We start from the raw sequence: 20,150 nt of genomic DNA on the forward strand, positions 1-20,150 counted from the left end.
AACCGCAGAGATTTGGTTTTCATTAGAGATGCATGTTTAATATAGATCTCAATTCATGATGACTATGGGTTGTTATTTTATCATCATAAAAGGATGTGCATGTGAATAAACTTCATCGTAAGTGGCCCAAAAGACTTACTTTCCTTTGACGTGTTGGAACCACCCCAGATTATCAGCGATTAGATGATTGTTCTCACAACCGTCACACTTTATGATTACAATTCCTTTGGTGTAGGCAGTTCTTGAAAATGTTTTGGAATTCCTTCTATCACAGACTTTACACGTAAATTGAATTGCCATTATTTGCTTTAGCTTCCCTAGCGGTGTCGTTGAGTTTGAATCTGAGTCTGAGTTATCCGTTGACATCCATCGGTTTGACACAGTTTTTGAGCATGTCCTCGGTATTCGTAATCTCTGGTCATTTCGTTGTGTGCCTGACCAGCTAACACTTTTAACTGCTGTTTGGCAGAGCTGTTGAGAAAAATGTTTTCTTTGAGAGACTGCTCTTGAAAATGACGAAAGCAATCTTTTGTTCATATTTCCTTCACGAACGATTTTGCACGTTGTATTTTTAATATATTGCGTAAGGCTAAGCTACTTTCAGTTTCATATTTTGAATGTCGATCCCGAGCAAAATTAGTCTCTCTCTCTCTCTCTCTCTCTCTCTCTCTCTCTCTCTCTCTCTCTCTCTCTCTCTCTCTCTCTCTCTCTCTCTCTCTCTCTCTCTCTCTCTTAACGGCTTCACACCATGGATCCTATAATTTTTAAAGGTGTCCGTCGTCCGTCCGTCTTCAAACTTTTTCATGAGCTGATCTAGAGGGGGGGGGGGGGGGGGGTCGGGAGGGGGTGTTTTTTTTTTTAAAAAATGCCACCTTGGCACATGCATAATTATCCGGCACAGTGTATATATTAAAAACCCCAGTTTTCACTAAGAAAAGTATGTAACCAAGATGAGCGATGCGACTTTTTTCCTTGTTACAATAACACTTTTGTTCTATAAGTACAAGGGTTTTTTTTCATGTTAAATTCATGTGCATGGGAAGAATGCAATCGTATTTGAAATCACATTTACAAAATAAATGTGGGGAGCTAATTCAACATTTGCATTAAAATCTAAGATTTGGTTGAATTTCATGATATTTAGTTCTCATAGTCGTATTGAACGGTCCCTTTTTTTTGTCAAACGCGTGCACGTCCGCTATAAAAAAAAAATGAAAGAATTTACATAGGCCTAAACACAAAGGCCAAGTCCGTTTTTGACATTAATTTCACTGAATGTAACCATAAATAAAGACTTTTTTAAAAATTAATGTCAAAACGGGCTTGGCACCTGTGATGTAACCAAGCCTTGAAGGATATTTGCGTTTTTCCGATTAAGTGAAATATTTGCCTTGCTTTATTTAGGTTTTTATTAAAAAAAATCCGGAAATATTTTGTTCAACGAAAAGACAGATATTATACTACTTCCTGTCATTTCAAGTTAAATGCGCGGGCATGTTTTGACTTCCTTAGTTACGTAATAGTATTGCTATAGAGAAGCTGCGTTTTCGTGACTCCCAAAGATTGATAGTTTGTGAATACTATCAATCTTTGCCTTCGCCCATCGATTCGTCGAAAGTGTCGGGTACTCCTGTGTGGTTATACATCGTTCAATTGGAACAGTTTATCAACTGTGAATTTAGTTTTATTCTTTAATTACTATCCTCAGAAATTTGAAAGGCCATATTAGATTTTTTAAAAATTATCGTGTCCAAAGATGAAGGACCCTATAGCTGTTACAAGTGAAGTCCTGCCTAAGCGTGAACCGATTGTAGTAAATCGGGACGTTTGGTACAGCTTCATGAGCAAAGAGGATGCCGACCCTCAGGCCTGCTGGCTTGAAAGGAAGCGGCAAGAGAGGATGAAAGTAAGTTTTTGCTTAATTTGAAAGTAATGTTTTTATTTAAATTTGTTATGAATCTATTTTTTTTTATTGTTTGAAATATATTCATTTTATTTAAGGCTGAAAAAGCTGCCCTAGGAGCTTCTACATCTAGAGTTTCTGCATCTACAACTTCCTCCTCTGGGTCTGTGGTCTTGGACTCCATGAAATTTAGAAATATTCAGCAGAAAGGTAGGGGTATTTGCATTTTACTTTGTACAATTATATTTATTCAATCCTGTTAGCATTTACTTGGCTATCCATAAAAACAAGTTTGCTTGCCTTCTCTGAACAAATGACCAAAGATTTGTAAGCTTCAAACTATTCTCTTTTGAGAAGTGGATGTAGGCTATGTCTGTCCACATCTCAAAAGAGAATAGTTTGAACCTAAAATATTTTTATCAAACCCTTTTTATATTAGAAATACAATCATTAAAGCAATTAGCAAATCTATTTTCTATCAGATTAAAATAGTCAATTATTAAGCTGTTTGATGCAGCTTTGATTAAATAGAAACAACTTCAAACTCTGAGTTCAGGAAATTAATTACTAGTAAATTTATTGAAGGATAGTGGGGGTGGGCTATTAAAGGATTGACTTTTAGATCTGACATTAGATATTTAGAAAAATACATTGAGATTACATTCATTTTTATTTTAATAATTCTCAATTTTTAAATCATTTTGAAACATTGTTATGAAGGTATCATTTATTTGAGGAATAAATTTATACAATTATAGTGGACAGAAACCAAAACCAGACTCCTTCTCCACCAAGTTCAGTTTCTCCACCAAGTTCAGTTTCATCAACTGCATCAGATGATGAGGTTCCCAGAAACCATAAAAAATCATCTCGCAAGGCCGAATATGAATCTGATAGTGCACCACTCTCATGCCATATACAGGATTCAAACTGTAAGCACTATGCCAATATTGGCCAATATTTGAATGAAATTTATAACAGAGAACAGATATGTGACATTTCATTCAAACTGGGCAGCATCATTTACCCGGTGCATAAGGTCGTCCTTGCCAGTCAGAGTCCTTTGTTTGAGAAATTGTTTAACAGCAAGGACTTTACTCAGCCACCTATCAGACCTAGGCAAATTAGAGTTAATGGAGTTTCACAGGGTGCATTGAAGGCCTTCTTAAATTGCATTTATTCCGGTGATATCAATCACATTAAGCCTGATTGTCTGCATGAGGTAATTGATCTCTCTCGGATGTTCGAAGTGCAGCAAATCACACAGATGTGTTTACAGAAAATCTCCTCTCTGAGTCACCAAGACATGCTTGAACTATTGCAAAAGATGAGAAGTCGTAAAGATGTTCAACTTTGTGACATTCTAATGGATGAAGTAGCCAAAAATTTTATGGAGATTAGGAACAGTTCCTCTTTCTACGGCTTAGATGTGGACACCTTCTGTATGATTTTGTCCAATGATAGGCTCAATGTGAGTTCAGAGATGGACATTTTTGAGAGTGCTGTAAGTTGGCTTCACCATCCTGAGGATCAAATGAAGAATCTGGAGAGAGTGATGGATATGGTCAGGTTTTCACACCTGTCAAGCCAGCAATTGATGGAATGCTTCGTAAAATGTCCAGCCCTTAAGCAGAGCTCCCATTGTGTGGGCTTGATCACTATGGCCAACTGGTAAGCACATGTAATCTTCAATCTTACCTTCCTTTTTATATATGAAAAGGATAAATCATAAGTTGAAATTAACAAAAAACATAATGATTAACATAAGTATTAAGGCATATACATGTATATTACCAGTCTGTTATGTAAAACATGAATATCAAAGGATCTACTCTATTTTATTGTGAAAAAAAATGACAGTGTAATAAAGAATATCCTATATGTGAATTCAATGCATCTTTTATACCTTGTTGTAGGGTTCAAACCTCCATCCGCCTCAATCAGCAAGATCCTCTGAATCTGGAGATTGAAGAACCTAGGAGCCTTGCCAACAGTGGAGGGAGTGTTGAGCAATATCTGAAGGTACATGAATAGTTATGTTTCTTTGTAGCCTGATCAGTACAGTGTACCGAATTGTTTCTCCTTTTAAAATAATTTATGCTAAGTTTTTTATTTAAGATTTTTTTTATATAGTATTATACAAGCAAGTATTAGATAATTTTACTTCCACAATTAAAGATGATGTTTCTTTAAACGTTAAACAACTGAATTTACAGCATTATCAGATTTGCTAAATGTGCAACTTACAAATCATGCTTAGATAGATTGATCATCTGTTTGTAAATAAAGTATCATCAAAGGTAAGTACATTAGATATATGTTAAAAACTAAACTCAACCCTGGAATGATAAATGGAATGACTGTAATGATTTTAAATCATTTTGAAATTCATTTATTTGCCCTTGTTCACCTAGAAAGGAGAATTCATTTTTCTTTCAAAGTTGCATGGATGCATGAAAATTGATATGATGAATATGATGCCCAGAATTTTATTAGATATACCTCTGTACATGAATTATATTCTTATTTATTAGTTGACTTGGAGAGAACAAAAACTTCTTTGTGAGATGGCCTAAAATCATAAATATATTTGATATATCATTTCCTTTTTATGTAATGCAATTTCATGTTTCAATTTTACGTTAAAAAACATTTCAATGTGCATTGTAAACATAAGCTATTTCAACATTTGAATGTTACATTCCATTCTAATCTTTATTTCTGTTCTTCTGACCTATTCCTTTTCTGTCTTTCTTCTTTCTGTTGCCCCTATATAGACACACTGTAGCTCTGAGTTCAAGGAACCCTATGTTACTTATGACATTGTCCTAATGACTGAAGATGCTGTCGAGGATTTTAATCGCCATGCCTGTTCCCGAAGTCAAAGCTGGTCCACCATTTCAGCACCTTGTATCAAGCAATACAAGGAATCAAAATGTAGTATTTTATTGTCAACATACCATCAAAAAGTTAAAAAAAAATTGATATGAAAATGATATAAAAAGGAGGATAAAACCGTAGAAAGTATATATTTCCAGGCTCACTTGATGTAGTTGGCAAAAGGTCATGGATAGTTGAATACTTTTAAATTTAAGTTGATCAAGGTTTAAACTACAAACCTTATCAAAGTGCATGAATGCTCGTAATTTTTTTAGATATTAAAATTTGAAATTCATTTAGAAGATGTTATTATTACGGTCTGTCCCAGGGACAGAGTATAGAAAACTTCTTTACAAAGAATTTCATTATCAATTTGGAAATTGATGTTGAAACATTAATTATCATGCAGTTAGATATTCAGGTAAACAGAGCTAGGTACTTGCTTCATAATTATGTACATATGATGACCAGAGTTTATTATTTTGTAATAATTGAACTTGCTTAAAAGTAAAACAGCTTATTATATTATCGTAAATTATATATATACCTAGGGTCTATGATGAACGACAAAGAAAAAGAGAATGACATTAAAGTTCTGGCATGGCTGGCTGGAAAGCCAGACAGTGGCTTTAACAATCATCCCAACCTGACTGGACTACAAAGCATGGATTGTATGATGGGGAGGAAACCAAAGCAAAAGCATGTTTCCATAATTGAGGGAAAAAGCAATGACAATATTAAACATGTCAAAAAGAAAAAGAGTAAAAGAGATCAAATGCAGGACCTGCCCCTCTCTGATGGTGGTAGAGATTCTCGTACAGAGATGGTATGGGGAGGAGACCAGTGGTACATGGTTGGTAAGTAGATACAGTTCTACCTCATTATATAGAATGCCAGTAACTCTTAATACATGTAGTTTTTTGTGTCACCAAGATTCTAGACTGAAGGACATGTTTTCTTTCTTTACTGTGTCTTAACTTTTTTTTAATTTTGACCATATCTTTTAAACTTTAAAATGGAAACTGAATGTCTTATTAAAGGAAAATGTCGGTGTTGGAGGTCTATCAAGATTGTAGTTATAGATAGACCAAGGTGGTCAAATTTCCATGGGACTTTGACAGGGTGTGGGGCAAAGCGTGTCACAAAAGACAGCAAAAACTGCTTTTGACCAAATTAATTTTCATTTTGAAGAAACTTTAAATATATACCGGTATTTGTCAAATCAAATCATGTTAAAATCAATGCAAGATGATCTGATTTTGCAATTTTTGTAGGTGGAGCCAGGTACAAAGATTCGGAGTGTCCCTCCCCCTCCAATAAAGTGTTGGTGTACTCGTATGAGACCAAAGAGTGGAGACCAGTGGCTCCATTGAATGTTGCCAGGATGGAGCATTCCCTTTGTGAAATAGATGGCTATATATTTGCTATTGGTGGAATAGGTGAAGGCAATCGGTATGTACCAGTATGTCTTCACAATTTTCAGGACAAAAAGAGAAATATTGATTAACATTAATCAAAAGAAATTTGGGTGATAACTTTTAGAATTATTTAGTATATTTTTCATCAATTCAGCTTGCTTTCATCGGTGGAGTGTTATAATCCTAGAACCAATTGTTGGTTCTATGTGAAGGCACTCCCTGAGCCCAGGGCTGCTGCCTCTACCTCGGCTGAGGGGGGCAATGTTTGTCTGAAAGGGGGATACAGTCAAATGAATCATGGGCAGCCCTCCAGTTTTTACTATGAGAACAAAGTTAAATTGTTCTACAACATGGAAACCAATAAGTAAGTAAAGAAGTCATATTAAAACTAGGTCATCATAGCTTTTCTTGTCTGATAAGACCTGTCTGCCTTACAAATGTAATTGTCAATGAATTTTAGTAAATGGTGTAAGTAATGTGTGAACTTTTTCATATTTTTCTTCTCTTTTGTATTTATTTTAAGGTTTAATTGTGATTAAATCCTGTTTCTCATTTATTCACTGGATTAGTTATACTAAACAGTTTTTGTAATTCATAAATGTACATTATGATTATAAAGTAATCGTTTCATATCTTTTTGTTTTCAGGTGGTTAAGAAAATACTGAGGCCCATCCATCAAACTGAAATCTTTTTTGGAGTTGTTTTTTTTTTTAAGGACAATTTTAAAATCTAAACTTGATCAAATTTAAATCTTTATTGTCAGTGTAATTTTTTTGAAGTGGATATTATAGAAACATTTATGTAAAATGGGGCGAAAGTAATTAAATTGTATGCAACTGTTGGTATTCAGGTTTTTTTTTATTTTCCTTTAAATTTATTTTATAAGTTTGCATGTACCAGTAATGAGTATGAAAATTCCCAGACTTGAAATAAATCTATCTGAAATTATTTTAATGGAATAAAAGTATTAACATGCAGTAATTTCAAAGCCTTTTTTAAAAACCTTGCTTTAGAGTCCAAAAATCAACAAGATCCTCTGAATTTGGAGGCTTTCAAGCAGAGGAACATTAATCTCAATCACGAACCAAATACCTCAATTAGTATATCTTCCATTAAATGTACATGAATACTCTTCAAGATACTTCAATAATTAATTCTGTTTTTTTCAAAAACATTGCAAAAATAGTCTACTGCTGGGAAAGAAACTATATGTTTCAAGTAAAATTTATTTTAGAATGAGATTCTGGAATTTGAATGTGAAAAATGTACCTGTAATTACATATAATGTGATACATGTGGAACTAGGGAAAAGGGTTTAAGTGATTTTTAAAAATAACTTGATTTTTAGTAAATAAAATGAAGGCCAATATTATTATCAAGCCTAGTCATATCAATTGATTAATCTGTAATATGATTAAATTTTATTTTGAATTATTTTTTTTTATGGAAAACTTGCACCTATTCAACATTATCATGAACATATTTAACATACAAATACACACACGCGCGCAGATAGAACCTGTTGTGAACGATATCAGAAGAAACCAATTTCACAATGAGAATCAGCCGGTAGAGGGGTGGGGGGGGGGGGGGTTCTTGATATGTATAACTGGCTATACTTTTGTCGAGTTTCTCAAATTTACTGTCTGTACATATAGACAAAAATTTCATTTAGGGCACTTTTAACTCTTAAGGCATACATGTAAAAAAAAAAATGCTTAAAAATTATTCGAGCAGTATTATTGTTATTTTCAACGTCTATAAAATTTTTCTCTCGTTTCACTTTCAAGCACTGATGGTCGGCGTTTATCGTGAGTCTGACGGTTAATGTCTTAATCACTTGTACTATTTCATAGGCATCGGGACCGGGGGGCTAGGGGGGCTTTTTTTTTTTTGGCAAAGTTAGACCTAACCATTAGGCACATAGCATCATAGAGGTTCAGCTAGCCCCCCCCCCCCCCCCACACACACACTTTTCCTCGCAACAAACATAATTATTGTTCCTAAATTTACCTTGAAAAGATTGAAATATTGAGAAGTTAGAGTCATAGGTATACTTGACAATTGATAGGCCATGAAATCAAATTCTGTAATTCATTATTTTGATTATTATTATCGATATAATTTACGTTTATGTTAAAATCTTCGTAACATCATCAAAAATATAAAAAAAAACATAATTCATTATTTTTTCGGAGGGACCAAAAAATGTTTAGCAATCAGAAAAAAATTGTTGCAAATAAACTTATTAACCCAAACAAATTGTAGCTCTTTCGTTTTAACATCGATGTTGATTGTAGGTTGGTTATGCTTTTCAGGAAAATTGAGTAACAAGATGTTTCACAATAACTCCAAAAAAATTACTTTTCTATAATTAATCGATGCTGTACTACTCTAGGGACCATAAATAAAGACTATTTTATGAATTTAATGTCAAAACGGGCGTGGCCCCTTTAGGCCTAAAAATTTGGAAGGTTGATATGACTGTGTAACCGTCTTTTTAAATAGCACAAGACTTACTAAAAGGAACCGCATTAAAGATCAAAGAATATGTATCAACGAACTAAAAAAAAATAATATCTATACCAGTATTTTTATGAAATTGTCTGCTTAAAAAGATTATACAAAATTATAGTTTGCATTAACTTAATTTCTTTTGATACTGATTAGCTGAACGTTGTGAATTTGAAATTGTTTAAAATTGCTGATATGATAAAAAAAAATCTTTTCTTTTACAATATAAACTGACAAACTCGATCAATAATTTTATAGACTTTTATAAAATACATGTACTAATGACCAACAGGAATAACAATTTTATTAGGGTGTATTTTACATACACATATTAAACGAGTACAAATATACAGACATGTGACACGTGTACAAATATATTGAGTATTTTTCGTTGAACTATTTAAAAACTAGAACTAAATAATAACTCATAAAATATCAACGCTCTCCTAAATTCTTCCTGATCAAAATACAGGAGAATAAAAAATTAATTTAAGATAAATTCCAAAAATTCTGGATACGGCACCAAATTTCACATCGACATTCCTGAAAGAACATATTTCAATGTCATTATCAGACCATTTCATAACATAAATTCATTTGTTGATACTGTAACTTCTAATCTGAAACATTTCAGATCATCAATTATATATAGTCGGTGTTATTCTAAACGTAAATGCGGGTGTCATTTTCACCTGATTTACGTAAGCTGATACACATGAACCCAACCCTTGTAATATTGAGAGACGGCTAGGCGTTGAGTGACGTCATCAAAGGCCAAGCTTTCGGGGTCATAGCCTAAACTTGGCATAGTTTTCACGATGTTCCCGTCCTTGGACAGAACACACAGCTTTCCGTCGGTGGTGGCCACAATGATGTTGTTACCGACCACACAGATCCCCCGGGGCTTGCCGGGAAGTTTACTCTCCCAGTATAGTTTTTCCGTGAACGACACACACAGCAGCATATCTCTATGTACGTCAGACAGGTAGATGACATTTCTGTTAGGGTCCAGCGACAGGTACAAGTGAAATGCTTTGAAATGGGTCTCGTTCGGCCTTTGGATCTTTTCCACGACTTGAACCACTCTGCCGTCCTCGTTTAGTAACGCCACACTTTTGCCATCTCCGCCAATGTTAATTGTAACACCATAATGTTCTTTGGCGAAAGAAATGCCATATCCGTTCCCATTCAATACGAAACATTTGCTTTCGTTAATTGTCTTTTCGTTAACCTTGTAATTATAAACTCGCCTCTGACACGTGATTGCAATGTCGTTAAATCCAGCACCAACAGAAATACTACGACATCCCTCGGGAATTTTTTTGGATATCGTTTCTTGGAAATTTTCATTGAACACTTTCAGCTGATCGTTTCCAAAGTTTATGATCACCAGACGACCATCACTGGTCCACACCACGCCTTTCTTGTTAAAATCGCGCTCGTCCGATTTCAGTTTCTTTATTTCTGTCAGTTCGAACAATAAATTTTCTTCTGGAATAGCAGCATCACTGTTGCTCCTTGAGCGAGAGGAACAAAAACTACCAAACCGGTCCCTACCATACGGAAACGAGAACGAAACCGGAGAGCCCCGGATGTTATCCTCGCTTATCCTTCGGACAAATCCAGAGTTACCTGTAGGGGCCCTTTCGTAGGACAAACTTCTGGGATAGGGTGATCTCTCACTAAGGGGTCTCTCGGGTTTTTCTTTTGGAGACCGAATTGGCGGTGAAATGGAACTCTGGGACGGCGGACGTATTGGTGGCGAAGCAGAAAATGAGGATGACGATAGCTTTCTGTCGCCAAAGGGCTTGCTTGCTTGTTTTGGTTTCAGATTATTTATCGGTTTGGGCTCCGAACTGTCTTTTTTACGAGATTTGCTTTCTTTAGAGGATTCTGTGTTTGAATTTTCCGGCCGATCGGGGGCCTCCATGCTCATTTAGGTCATATATACTTTCTGTTCAATAAAATCTGCAATAAAATGTAAGATTCTACAGCACTGGAAGCAAATTTACATACATTGTATATATATACATGTAAACGCCAATATATGGTGAATAATACCGGTACTTCAACAAAACGTTTGTACTTTAGCAAACCTTAATAAAGGGCTTGTTTGCATGTATTCTAAGCAAAGACATTGTATCAAATAGCGTCTCTTTCAGTCTGGAATCTACACTGAGCCACAGCTCGGATAAAATCCTCTGTAGTTGACGTTTGTTGTATTGTATACTAGTATAATTGTACAACGGACACATGGATATATTGACATACCGGTAAAGAACTTGAAGCAAGCTGTTCACTTACATCACCGCTCACAAAGAATTTCCTGCCCTATTGACTAAGAGACAGCCCGCTCATGTCTCCATTATTGAGCCTAAGCAAACTAACGTTTACACATCTGGGGTGGCCCTTTTGTCACAAGGTAGAAAGAACAACTGTTTATACAACGTCAATGGAACCAAGAGGTGGATGATTGATTACATGATATACGAATGTAAACAATACACTTACCTGATTCTCAGTCCCGCACGCGCGCCATTCATATCTCAGTGAGAACCGACTTGCCATTGCGAGAAACCAATTCGCACCTGCATTTTACATCTCGTTGTTTGCAAACTGTTTTGAGAATAGGGACTGCACGTTAATGCGCGGGATTCAGTGTTGCTTTTGTGCTATCCGCTCGTGTAGTCTCACATAAGAACTTTAAAATTAAAGGTCTGGAGAAGTTCCAGTTCATTGTAAACTTTTTACCTTTGATTTGCTAAGCTCTTTGAAACGTAATTGAATACGACTGCGAGCAATTTAAAAATATTGAAATATATATGTTATTTCACGCCTCCATCTTGAGTATTGTGTGGGTAGTTGAATTTTTCAAAGAACGGGAACTGATGGGAAAATCAAGAATCTTAAAAACACGTGTCAAATTACGAGGCATATACAATGGTTTTTGTGAACTGCAATTGAAAAACGAAATCTGAATGTTAAACTTTAGGATTTAAAAAGCTAATTAATCATACTTTAAAAATACACAATACATATCAGGCACGTAGCATCGTATTTGAAAGTGCGGGGCCCAGACTCATCCAAAAAATCTTGAAAAAAAAGGGAATTAGGACTTTCCCCAAAATCTTCAAAATCCTAATCCAGGGGGGGGGGGGGGGGGGGCATTCAATATTCAATTTCAATCCTGATTTCCTTACTTTCATATTACTTTTTTACATGCTTCCAAAAAAGTGTGGGGGGGGGAGGCAACTCCATGATAATTCATCTTGGATTCATTTTTTATATGTAAATTTTAAAAAAATTAGTTGCTGCGAGAAAAAGTGGGGGGAGGGGGGGCAAGCCCCCCCCCTCCCCCCTGTTGCTACGTGCCTGCATATAACCCGTGAGTTATTTCATAACATATTATTTGTCTCAAGCAGTACTAAGTATATCAAACAGATTTTGTAGATATTATATCACCAGCATGTTGCATAGTAATTTATTCACACCGACACTGAATTGGAGAAATGACCTTCAACTTTATCTTTTACCATAAATCAACTTTATCTTTGACCTTTTATCCTTTGACATTTACCTTTTATCTCAAGGTCGCAAAGCATGACGTCAATCTTTTTTTTCCCTCTTCTTAAAATCATAGTTGAAATAGTATTGGAAATATGTAAAAAGAGGACAGAACCAAAAATACGGACATATCGACGGGTATGCAGACCAAAAAACGTACTTATCTCCGATTTACAAGGAATCAAACGATTTATATATATATATTTTTTAATTTATGAATTCTTCCCCTCTTGTAAATACGAGTGACGACAACATAATTCTTAATCCGTTAATCTGCATTATCTTGTACAGCACAAATAGCAGATTTGCTGCAGTCTGATCAAACATGAGTTTTGTGCTGTGAATTTTAATTACTTAAGAGATTAAAAAAAAAACTTGGTTAATCGCTGAACTCCGTCGAGAGTCGTTAAAGCAGAGAAGTATACACGCACACTGATTGATTTTCCCTGTGCAGTCGAGGTTAACTAATTGGATTCTGTTCTCAAGTGAAATTACACGACAACGCACGTTGCGAAATTATGAAGCCAAAGGAGGCATATTGTGTGTACAATCACAACTGTCTCTTTTTTCAAAATGGGCTTTCGGTCGCATAAAATAAAGATCTTAAAAATCCGATAAGAGCGTTGCATGATTAACGATATTAGGCTCGAAGTAGAAGTGGGGGGGGGGGGGTTAGATAGAACAATTGTAGGTGTCGGTCCACACGTTCTCATAGCCTTGTCAATATGTCAATAAAAGAGCCGCATTTGAAAAATAAATAAATAAGAGCAGGAAGAATTTGTTTTGTAATTTGTTTCCGTTTTATATTTTCGATTAAAATCACCAGAAAAACGAATCCAACATTCTGGGATTTTTTTTTGTAAGCATGTCATAAAAAACTTACATGACTTTACAAATATTGAGTTTGTTTTTATTCAAAATAATAAAATCATTAAATGCACACCACTTCAGCTTTTACTCTGAAATGAATCAACTTATAGAGCCATAACGCTATAAATTAAAGATATTTACGACACAAAGACGGGTTTTCTTTATAAACAAATGTATCAAGTTTTTGTTTAGTTGCTATCTATAAACGTGATAACAGAAATAGTTCAGACATTTAGTATCATATTTCTTTTTAGTTCATCTTTTTAATTAATACTAATTTTTAAAAAAAAATCCAAACACTAAGAAACATTTTTTATTATCTAAACAAGATAAAAAATATTTCCTATACATGTTTACACAGTAATAATAAAATACCTGTACATGTACATGTAATCATCGGTAACTGAGCATATAACCCAAAAATAGCTCTGTCGTTACATGTAATATGAAGGACAAACAAATGACTCAAATTTCTTTATCAGTAAATAAAAGTCATTTACGAAAAATCACAAAAAAATGACACAAAACTGAGATTTAAAGTAGTAATACACATATAAATGCTTGATAAGAAGGCATAATAGAACTTCATGTGCTAGTTCAATACTTATAAAAATACTTGTTGAAAAATTCAGGGACAAGAAAAAAGATTCTGTGGCATAGATCCTTCATTCAAGAGGCAGAGTAAAATGGGATTTAGAACCTCCTAGTGGTACTGTACTTAACCCCCCCCCCCCCCCCCACCCACCTCTTCCACAAAACACTGTAATGTATGTAATAGCACTTAGTTTCTGTTTTTATATCATAAATGCAAGATTTGCAAAAAATGCAATTCTAGTAAACATTTTATTAACATTGTCTATAATTGTAAATGAATAAATGGAAAACCAAGTCCCCAAAATTGAATAGTTTTGGAGAAGCAACTACAGTCATCTTGGATTCCAGGGGTCATCAAAGCTAATTGATTAGCATTTTTGGTGTAAATCTTCAAAGTTGATTTCTATATGATTTTTTTAATGATACACATGCATTGCTAAATATAAACTCATTGCTTTGTAAATAATTGTATTTGTACATGTATGCATGTACTATAATATACCAAATACAGTTAAATGCACAATAATGTACACTGCATATGCATTTTTATACACTGTTCATACACATACGATTGTATGTGTTAATATAATCATATGTAGAATATCACAAAAAAAAATTTAAAAAAAATCTTCAGTGAACACATGTTTTATAAAACAAATTAATTTTTTCAATGATCTGTGACCAAAAAAAAAAAGTTTTTTTTTTAAATATACATTGTATATGAATCAATAAAAGAAAAGGATAATATCAATTGTGTAAGAAAATAAAGACACTTTTAGCCCAAACCCCTAATAAATATAACTAGTATATGTTTATCTATATATAGATACATGTATATTGTACTGCTAGTTTTGGTCCCTGGAATAATTGACTATTGCGTTTAGCCCAACTGGTTACGTTTTGTTTCTCTGGAGTCTGTTATGCATTTCCATTTGAAAGAGATTTAATGTCCTGAAATGAACAGAAAATTCTTTAGTTAAATTATGTGAAGTAATTTTATAAGATGGTCGGTTTTTTTTTAATCATAACACTTGTTCTTGTAATTTTTCAGAGTTACACATATCTGCAGATCTGTAATCTATGGAAAAAATTTGGATTGGCTAGTTTGTCCACCAATTTTAATGTAAAAAAACCCCACATATCTGCAGCAGTAGGTAAACAATGCTCATACTCATGCATATACCAGCAAAATTCTTTTGTAAATTTTTATTTAAAACAAACTCAGTCATTACACATTTACTGATATAGCAAACTGATTTTGAGTCCCTTAGAGCTAAACAATAACTAAATTTACATGTTTTACAATAAAACTTTTTTATATTGTTAGGTTAGCAATATCAATAAACCCTATCATTTGAATTAATATATTTCCATACAATTTTTTAAATCAAAATATCTGATTACTGTAGCTTTCCAAAAGAAGGTATCTTTTAAATTATTTAATGCCTCACAAAACACAAATGGTAGTTAAGTAGAAGAAGAACTGTATAATGAATGAGCTTTGCATAGATTTTGAGAATGATAGATTAGATTAACGAAAAACAGATATCATTTTCCGGGAGGGGGTCCAAATTGAAAGTCGGAGGGGGGGGGGGCTACAGAAATCTTGAAAAGTAAAATAAAAGAAGAAAAAAAGAAAGAAGCCTAATTCCCAAAATCATGAAATTCCTAATCTGTGTGGGGGTAACTTAGTGCGGCTGATCTTATAAGTAATATGGACATAGAAATCTTATGAAGTAATTGACATCTGATTTGTCACAGATGCACAGATATTGTAATATATGAGTAGTCAAAGAAATGATAATTGAAATCACCTGATATTTGGAAGAGAAATTCAATGTGAATATTGCCTGAGAAAAGCACTGTCAGCTATTAATTAATGTAGGTAATTGTTCAGTGTAACTTCAATGAGAAATCAGGATTCAATGCATAAATGTAAACTGCATTAATAAATTTCTATTTGAGCATTAATTTCTGATTTACTTTACATGTACTTACATCAATCACTATGCTTCTTAGTTGAGAGTACGCCGTATCTACATCATCATTAACAATGATATGGTCATAGGAACCTGGCTGCTCAGCTGATAAAACAAATTACAGTTTCCATTGATTTCATATTGCATATTGATCTGTTGTTCATACAGTAGCTGCTTTGACAGGTACATGTATAGTTACTCACTGCTTGTTGAATGTCTCATTTGTAAGAAACTGAAAGCTAATTGAAGTTTATGAAGCAATTTTTCAGGAAATATCAAAACACTGAGGAAAAAAAACCCTACCATATTCCAGTGCTTCTTGTGCCGTGTCTAAACGTTTCTGTAAAGATTCTTTGGTTTCGGTACCTCTACCCTCCAATCGTTTTCTCTGAGAAAAAAAAAAAATGAGGAAAAATGTCATTGTCAACCATTCGACACTTTAGGCCAAAATAAAACAAAATTTATATGAATAGATAAAGAACAGATGAATCAGTTTTGCTTTCCCTTTACTGCAAAAAAAAAAGTCCAAGCTATTAAAGCAACTTACCAGATCCTCTAATGAAGGAGGCTTCACAAACACATACTTAGCATTCAGGTCAGTTTGCTTGATGTTTTTGACTCCATTAATTTCTACATCTAACACGCAAAGTCTACCAGAGTTTTGAATCAATTCTACAGCCATCTTACTGTAAACAGAAAGAAAAAAATTAGGATGAAATCTTGCTTTTATAACCATATCTATGAACTAACCAACTGCATTTAATTGGTTCTTATACTAGTACATGTATTTATATAACAAATATTAAAATCTATTAAGAATTTTCACCTTGTTCCATATCTGTTGCCGGAGAACTGTGCATGTTCTAAAAATAACCCATCCTTGATCATTTTTTCAAAATCTTCCATTGACACAAAAAAGTAATCTGCAACATTTGGGAAAAAAGGAATAAAAATATAAGAGCAAAATCGGTTCCATTAACTTTGAACAAATTAAAAATGTATCATAATTATACTCCACACTGGGCCCTTTCTAAATATGGTAGTGTGGTCTATAAGTCAAGTAAAAGCCTAAATGTATTTTCAGACTCTGCTGCTTAGGTCAAATGGGGAATTACTCAATTTTTTAACATAAAATTTGAGCTATTCCCCTTTGAAATAAAAACATGCCTGCCATGGTCACATCTACACTATAGTATTAATTTTTTGGGGCCCAAGATACTGAGGAAATATTTTTTGGCCTAATTTGTTCTTTTTTTTCAAGAGATAGATAATTTATTCAATATCTGTCACAAACAAATCCCTGAGATTTACTAGTAAATCAGACTACAAAACCAAGGCATCTATTGGTCAGACTAGTGGCTAGTATTCTCATCTTCTCACCTTTTTCATTTTGTTCTCCTTTTCTGGGCTTTCTTGTTGTATCTATACAACCAAATACAAATCGAAAGAGATATAAAAAAAATATTGGTAAAATTAAATTAAAAATTCATTTCAAAGTTTTCATCCATATACAAAAAAAAAAAGAGATACAACTGGTACAAATGTTAAAATTGATCTATAAACATGAATAAGACACTGAAACTGCAATTGTCTTCTTAATTATTTGGAATGCCAGCTGCTTGCATGATTACAGGTACATGTATTGGTACACAATTTGATTTCAATGATTGATAAGTCCTAAAGCTTTTATATTCATGTGTGGATTACCTTACAAATCCATCTATTTCATTTGTCAGCATTTAATTAACCACCAAAAAATTATTTAAAGTAAAATTGAAACCATTCTTACCAATCTTAGTTTTTCAAATGATGGCTTTTGTTTCAATCCTTTAAAATAGACTTAAGTGGTAAATCTTGTAAACTTTATAGGGTCATCAATCTTACGTGAGACGCTGAAGGCGAAACAGTTGGGGAACTCTTGGAACAGCCTGGTCAAAAGGGTACTCTTGCCACTTCCTGAGGGGCCACTGATCACAATCGGTTGGGGAGCCATTGATGAGAGGTGTCTCCAAAATCCTGAAAGCAAAACAGACACACAGCTGACATAAAAACATCATTTGAGCAGAGAGTCAATCACGTTAAACAAGTACCACAGTACAAAGCAAAAATTGATGAATTCAAAGCAAGTAAAAGAAAGGTCTTGCTGTACAAAATGTACTTCAAACAATTCAGTGCAAGATGTTTTAGCTCTGTTACTATGCCAAACACCAACTTGCTGTCAAACATACAGCAGTGTAACTAAGGCATGGCAAGATCTGAAGCTACGGTTGGGACAGTTAGACATATGGAAAGAACATCCAAATCTTGATAATGAAAGCAACACTGTCATCCTGGTACATGACATTGATCTTATCCTTGTCTCACTCTCTCTTGTCTTCTCATCCTCACTCTGTAGATGTGTACTACACCAATACACACTTAACATGCACTTTGATTAACCAGCATGCAAGCACTATTTACATGGCAATGTACACTTTACCTGAGTGCACTTTATGCAGCAACAATCTCTGCACTACATTATATAACAATACAACCAGTATAGTGTAATGGTATCATACATGTATTAATTTGTATGTGGGGAAACTTTTGCAAATTTTATGAAGTAGATTTTATTTTTTGAAATTTATCTAAATATGTTTATTAACACTTTATTTCATTATGAATAACAATTCTTGTGAATTTTTTTTTCCACTAAAATGAGTTTTCATGCTTTAATTACTGTATATCGGGTAATTTTTACTGCTGTGATTTTTAACGAATTTGTCTTAAAATAGGGCGATTTGAATTTTTATGCGTAATTTTTTTACGAATTGGACATGTCCGTAAAAATTATAATCATCTGTGGTAAAAGGGGGGAAATTTCACCGTGACTTTGTTAAGTTAACACACATGGTTTTCCTGTTAACGAGTCCTTAATTATTGTGACTGTGTTTATTCATTTACCTTTATTTCATATGTGAAATACACTTTACTTATTCCTATTAATCTGGGAATCATCATTGATGTACACCATGTGCTCGTCTCAGTTCGAATTACCGGGGAAAAAAGAAAGACAACTCCATTTAAAAATTCAATAGCAGAACGATCGGAATCGGTGTACGGTATTTCGTATATTTTCCTCTTTTCAGTGTTCTTGGTGGAGAATTAGTTGTGGCAACCGATTTATTTAAAGCAGTTATAACTTCTTTGGAATCATTTCACTATGCGATCCATTTGGATTTGGCATTGTAGATACTGGTTTAAAATAGCTTCATATCCCCGCCACAGTTATTGACTGACTGATTAAAATCTAGCTACTAACATTCATGACATCATATGTAGTTTTAAAAAATACTCAAGACTGAATAGAAAGATCTGAACCGTTATTACCACGTGACCGAAAACGCTCAAATATACCTACATATACAGCCGTCAGGGACTGAGCTGAAGGTCATGAACATTACTCTCATACGTAGAAATGAAAATTTACGTGCGGTATTTTTTACTGCTGTGAAAATTTACGCGTTTAATTTTTACGGATTTATAAAACTCGTAAAAATTAGTAAAAACTAGCAGCACGTAAAAAATACCTTTTATACGGTATTACTTAAATACAGTAGAGTAAATTGTTTCATGTATTAAAAAAAAGTAATTAAACTGTAATCTGTGTTTTTTGTTTTTATTTACAAATGAAAATGTTTGACATTAATATGTGATGCTGTGACCCAATCATTCCAGGCTTTTCAAATAATACTTGGTGTATTCTACTCTAGAGCTGATCAAAGTCACCACTGTTAGGATCTTTAGGATGATTATCTTCATGCACACTCCTTTTTGCAGGATCGGTAAACCTGTTCAACCCAAACAAGTGAGCCGCAAATTTGATTGGTAAAATTATTGAAATAGGTTAAGTATCATACAGGTGGTCAACTACAAAATGGACCCGGGGGGTCAAAACACCAAACGGTGGGATGTGTCCAACCTCTTCAAGTGGAATTGTGAAATTTTAATTAATGATTAAATGATTAATGTAAATGATTACTGTAAAAGTTGTGACAGAAACGAGAAAGAAATAGATAGCCTCAAACAACTCAGCATGTCACCTGAAAGTACTTACCTTTCCAAGGCTGTGGACAAAATCTACCCAAAATCCTAGGAAACGTGTGTGTTATCATCGATAGTGACGACGACAATGCCGTAAAGTTTTACAATCATCGTCAAATTGCATTTCACCGCTTTGAGTATGACTTGCATTTAATAAAACATTTAACTGATGACGAGAATGGAGACATACTGTAAAAACCAAAAAAATACGTACCGTAATTTTCCGAATTCCGATGAAATTAATTTTTTTCTCATAAAAAAAATCCCCCTGTATGCAGTGCGGATTTTTTCTCGGATGTGATAAATTTGGTTTTATAGGGCTAGCACTATATATAATCTCTGTT

General features: G+C 33.9%; 3 protein-coding genes across 7 annotated transcripts; 1 reads left to right on the forward strand and 2 right to left on the reverse strand.

The window, feature by feature from the left end:
* Positions 1–1,506: 1,506 nt before the first annotated feature.
* Positions 1,507–7,043, forward strand: LOC105324320 (kelch-like protein 3). Its single transcript, XM_066076285.1, has 9 exons — positions 1,507–1,906; positions 2,002–2,113; positions 2,662–3,574; positions 3,820–3,925; positions 4,681–4,840; positions 5,335–5,640; positions 6,058–6,235; positions 6,356–6,565; positions 6,849–7,043. The coding sequence occupies exons 1-9, from the start codon at positions 1,757–1,759 to the stop codon at positions 6,865–6,867; spliced, it is 2,154 nt and encodes a 717-aa protein (XP_065932357.1). The 5' UTR covers positions 1,507–1,756; the 3' UTR covers positions 6,868–7,043.
* Positions 7,044–8,985: 1,942 nt separating this feature from the next.
* On the reverse strand, positions 8,986–11,487 carry LOC105338668 (uncharacterized). 4 transcript variants are annotated; one of them, XM_066076287.1, is made up of 3 exons: positions 11,228–11,487; positions 11,021–11,125; positions 8,986–10,684 (listed from the first exon to the last, which is right to left on the reverse strand). In XM_066076287.1, the coding sequence occupies exon 3, from the start codon at positions 10,650–10,652 to the stop codon at positions 9,414–9,416; it is 1,239 nt and encodes a 412-aa protein (XP_065932359.1). In that variant the 5' UTR covers positions 10,653–10,684; positions 11,021–11,125; positions 11,228–11,487; the 3' UTR covers positions 8,986–9,413. The 4 variants fall into 4 exon arrangements, with proteins under 4 accessions (XP_065932359.1, XP_065932358.1, XP_065932360.1 ...); XM_066076286.1 differs by having other exon boundaries at positions 10,988–11,125; XM_066076288.1 differs by lacking the exons at positions 11,021–11,125; positions 11,228–11,487 and adding an exon at positions 10,813–10,913.
* A 1,962-nt stretch (positions 11,488–13,449) lies between these two features.
* On the reverse strand, positions 13,450–20,132 carry LOC117685650 (uncharacterized). Of its 2 annotated transcripts, none has more exons than XM_066076289.1 (8): positions 20,021–20,132; positions 17,608–17,739; positions 17,104–17,145; positions 16,550–16,646; positions 16,271–16,409; positions 16,027–16,111; positions 15,743–15,828; positions 13,450–14,695 (listed from the first exon to the last, which is right to left on the reverse strand). In XM_066076289.1, exons 2-8 carry the CDS (start codon positions 17,714–17,716, stop codon positions 14,663–14,665), a joined length of 591 nt encoding a protein of 196 aa, XP_065932361.1. In that variant the 5' UTR covers positions 17,717–17,739; positions 20,021–20,132; the 3' UTR covers positions 13,450–14,662. The 2 variants fall into 2 exon arrangements, with proteins under 2 accessions (XP_065932361.1, XP_034315989.2); XM_034460098.2 differs by lacking the exon at positions 20,021–20,132 and adding an exon at positions 19,820–19,978.
* Positions 20,133–20,150: the final 18 nt, after the last annotated feature.

This window comes from Magallana gigas, chromosome 2 (genome assembly GCF_963853765.1).
Source record: "Magallana gigas chromosome 2, xbMagGiga1.1, whole genome shotgun sequence".
Taxonomy (NCBI): domain Eukaryota; kingdom Metazoa; phylum Mollusca; class Bivalvia; order Ostreida; family Ostreidae; genus Magallana; species Magallana gigas.

Bases quoted from the DNA above. Each gene is read 5' to 3' on its own strand.
- LOC105324320 (XM_066076285.1), top strand. From the start codon at position 1,757: ATGAAGGACCCTATAGCTGTTACAAGTGAAGTCCTGCCTAAGCGTGAA. The intron at 1,907-2,001 runs GTAAGTTTTTGC...ATTTTATTTAAG, and splicing joins AGCGGCAAGAGAGGATGAAA to GCTGAAAAAGCTGCCCTAGG. The intron at 6,236-6,355 runs GTATGTACCAGT...TCATCAATTCAG, and splicing joins GGAATAGGTGAAGGCAATCG to CTTGCTTTCATCGGTGGAGT.
- LOC117685650 (XM_034460098.2), bottom strand. From the start codon at position 19,877: ATGATAACACACACGTTTCCTAGGATTTTGGGTAGATTTTGTCCACAG. The intron at 17,146-17,607 runs GTAAGATTGATG...TTGGTTGTATAG, and splicing joins TTTCGCCTTCAGCGTCTCAC to ATACAACAAGAAAGCCCAGA. The intron at 16,647-17,103 runs GTGAGAAGATGA...CAAATGTTGCAG, and splicing joins AGGAGAACAAAATGAAAAAG to ATTACTTTTTTGTGTCAATG.
- LOC105338668 (XM_066076287.1), bottom strand. From the start codon at position 10,652: ATGAGCATGGAGGCCCCCGATCGGCCGGAAAATTCAAACACAGAATCC.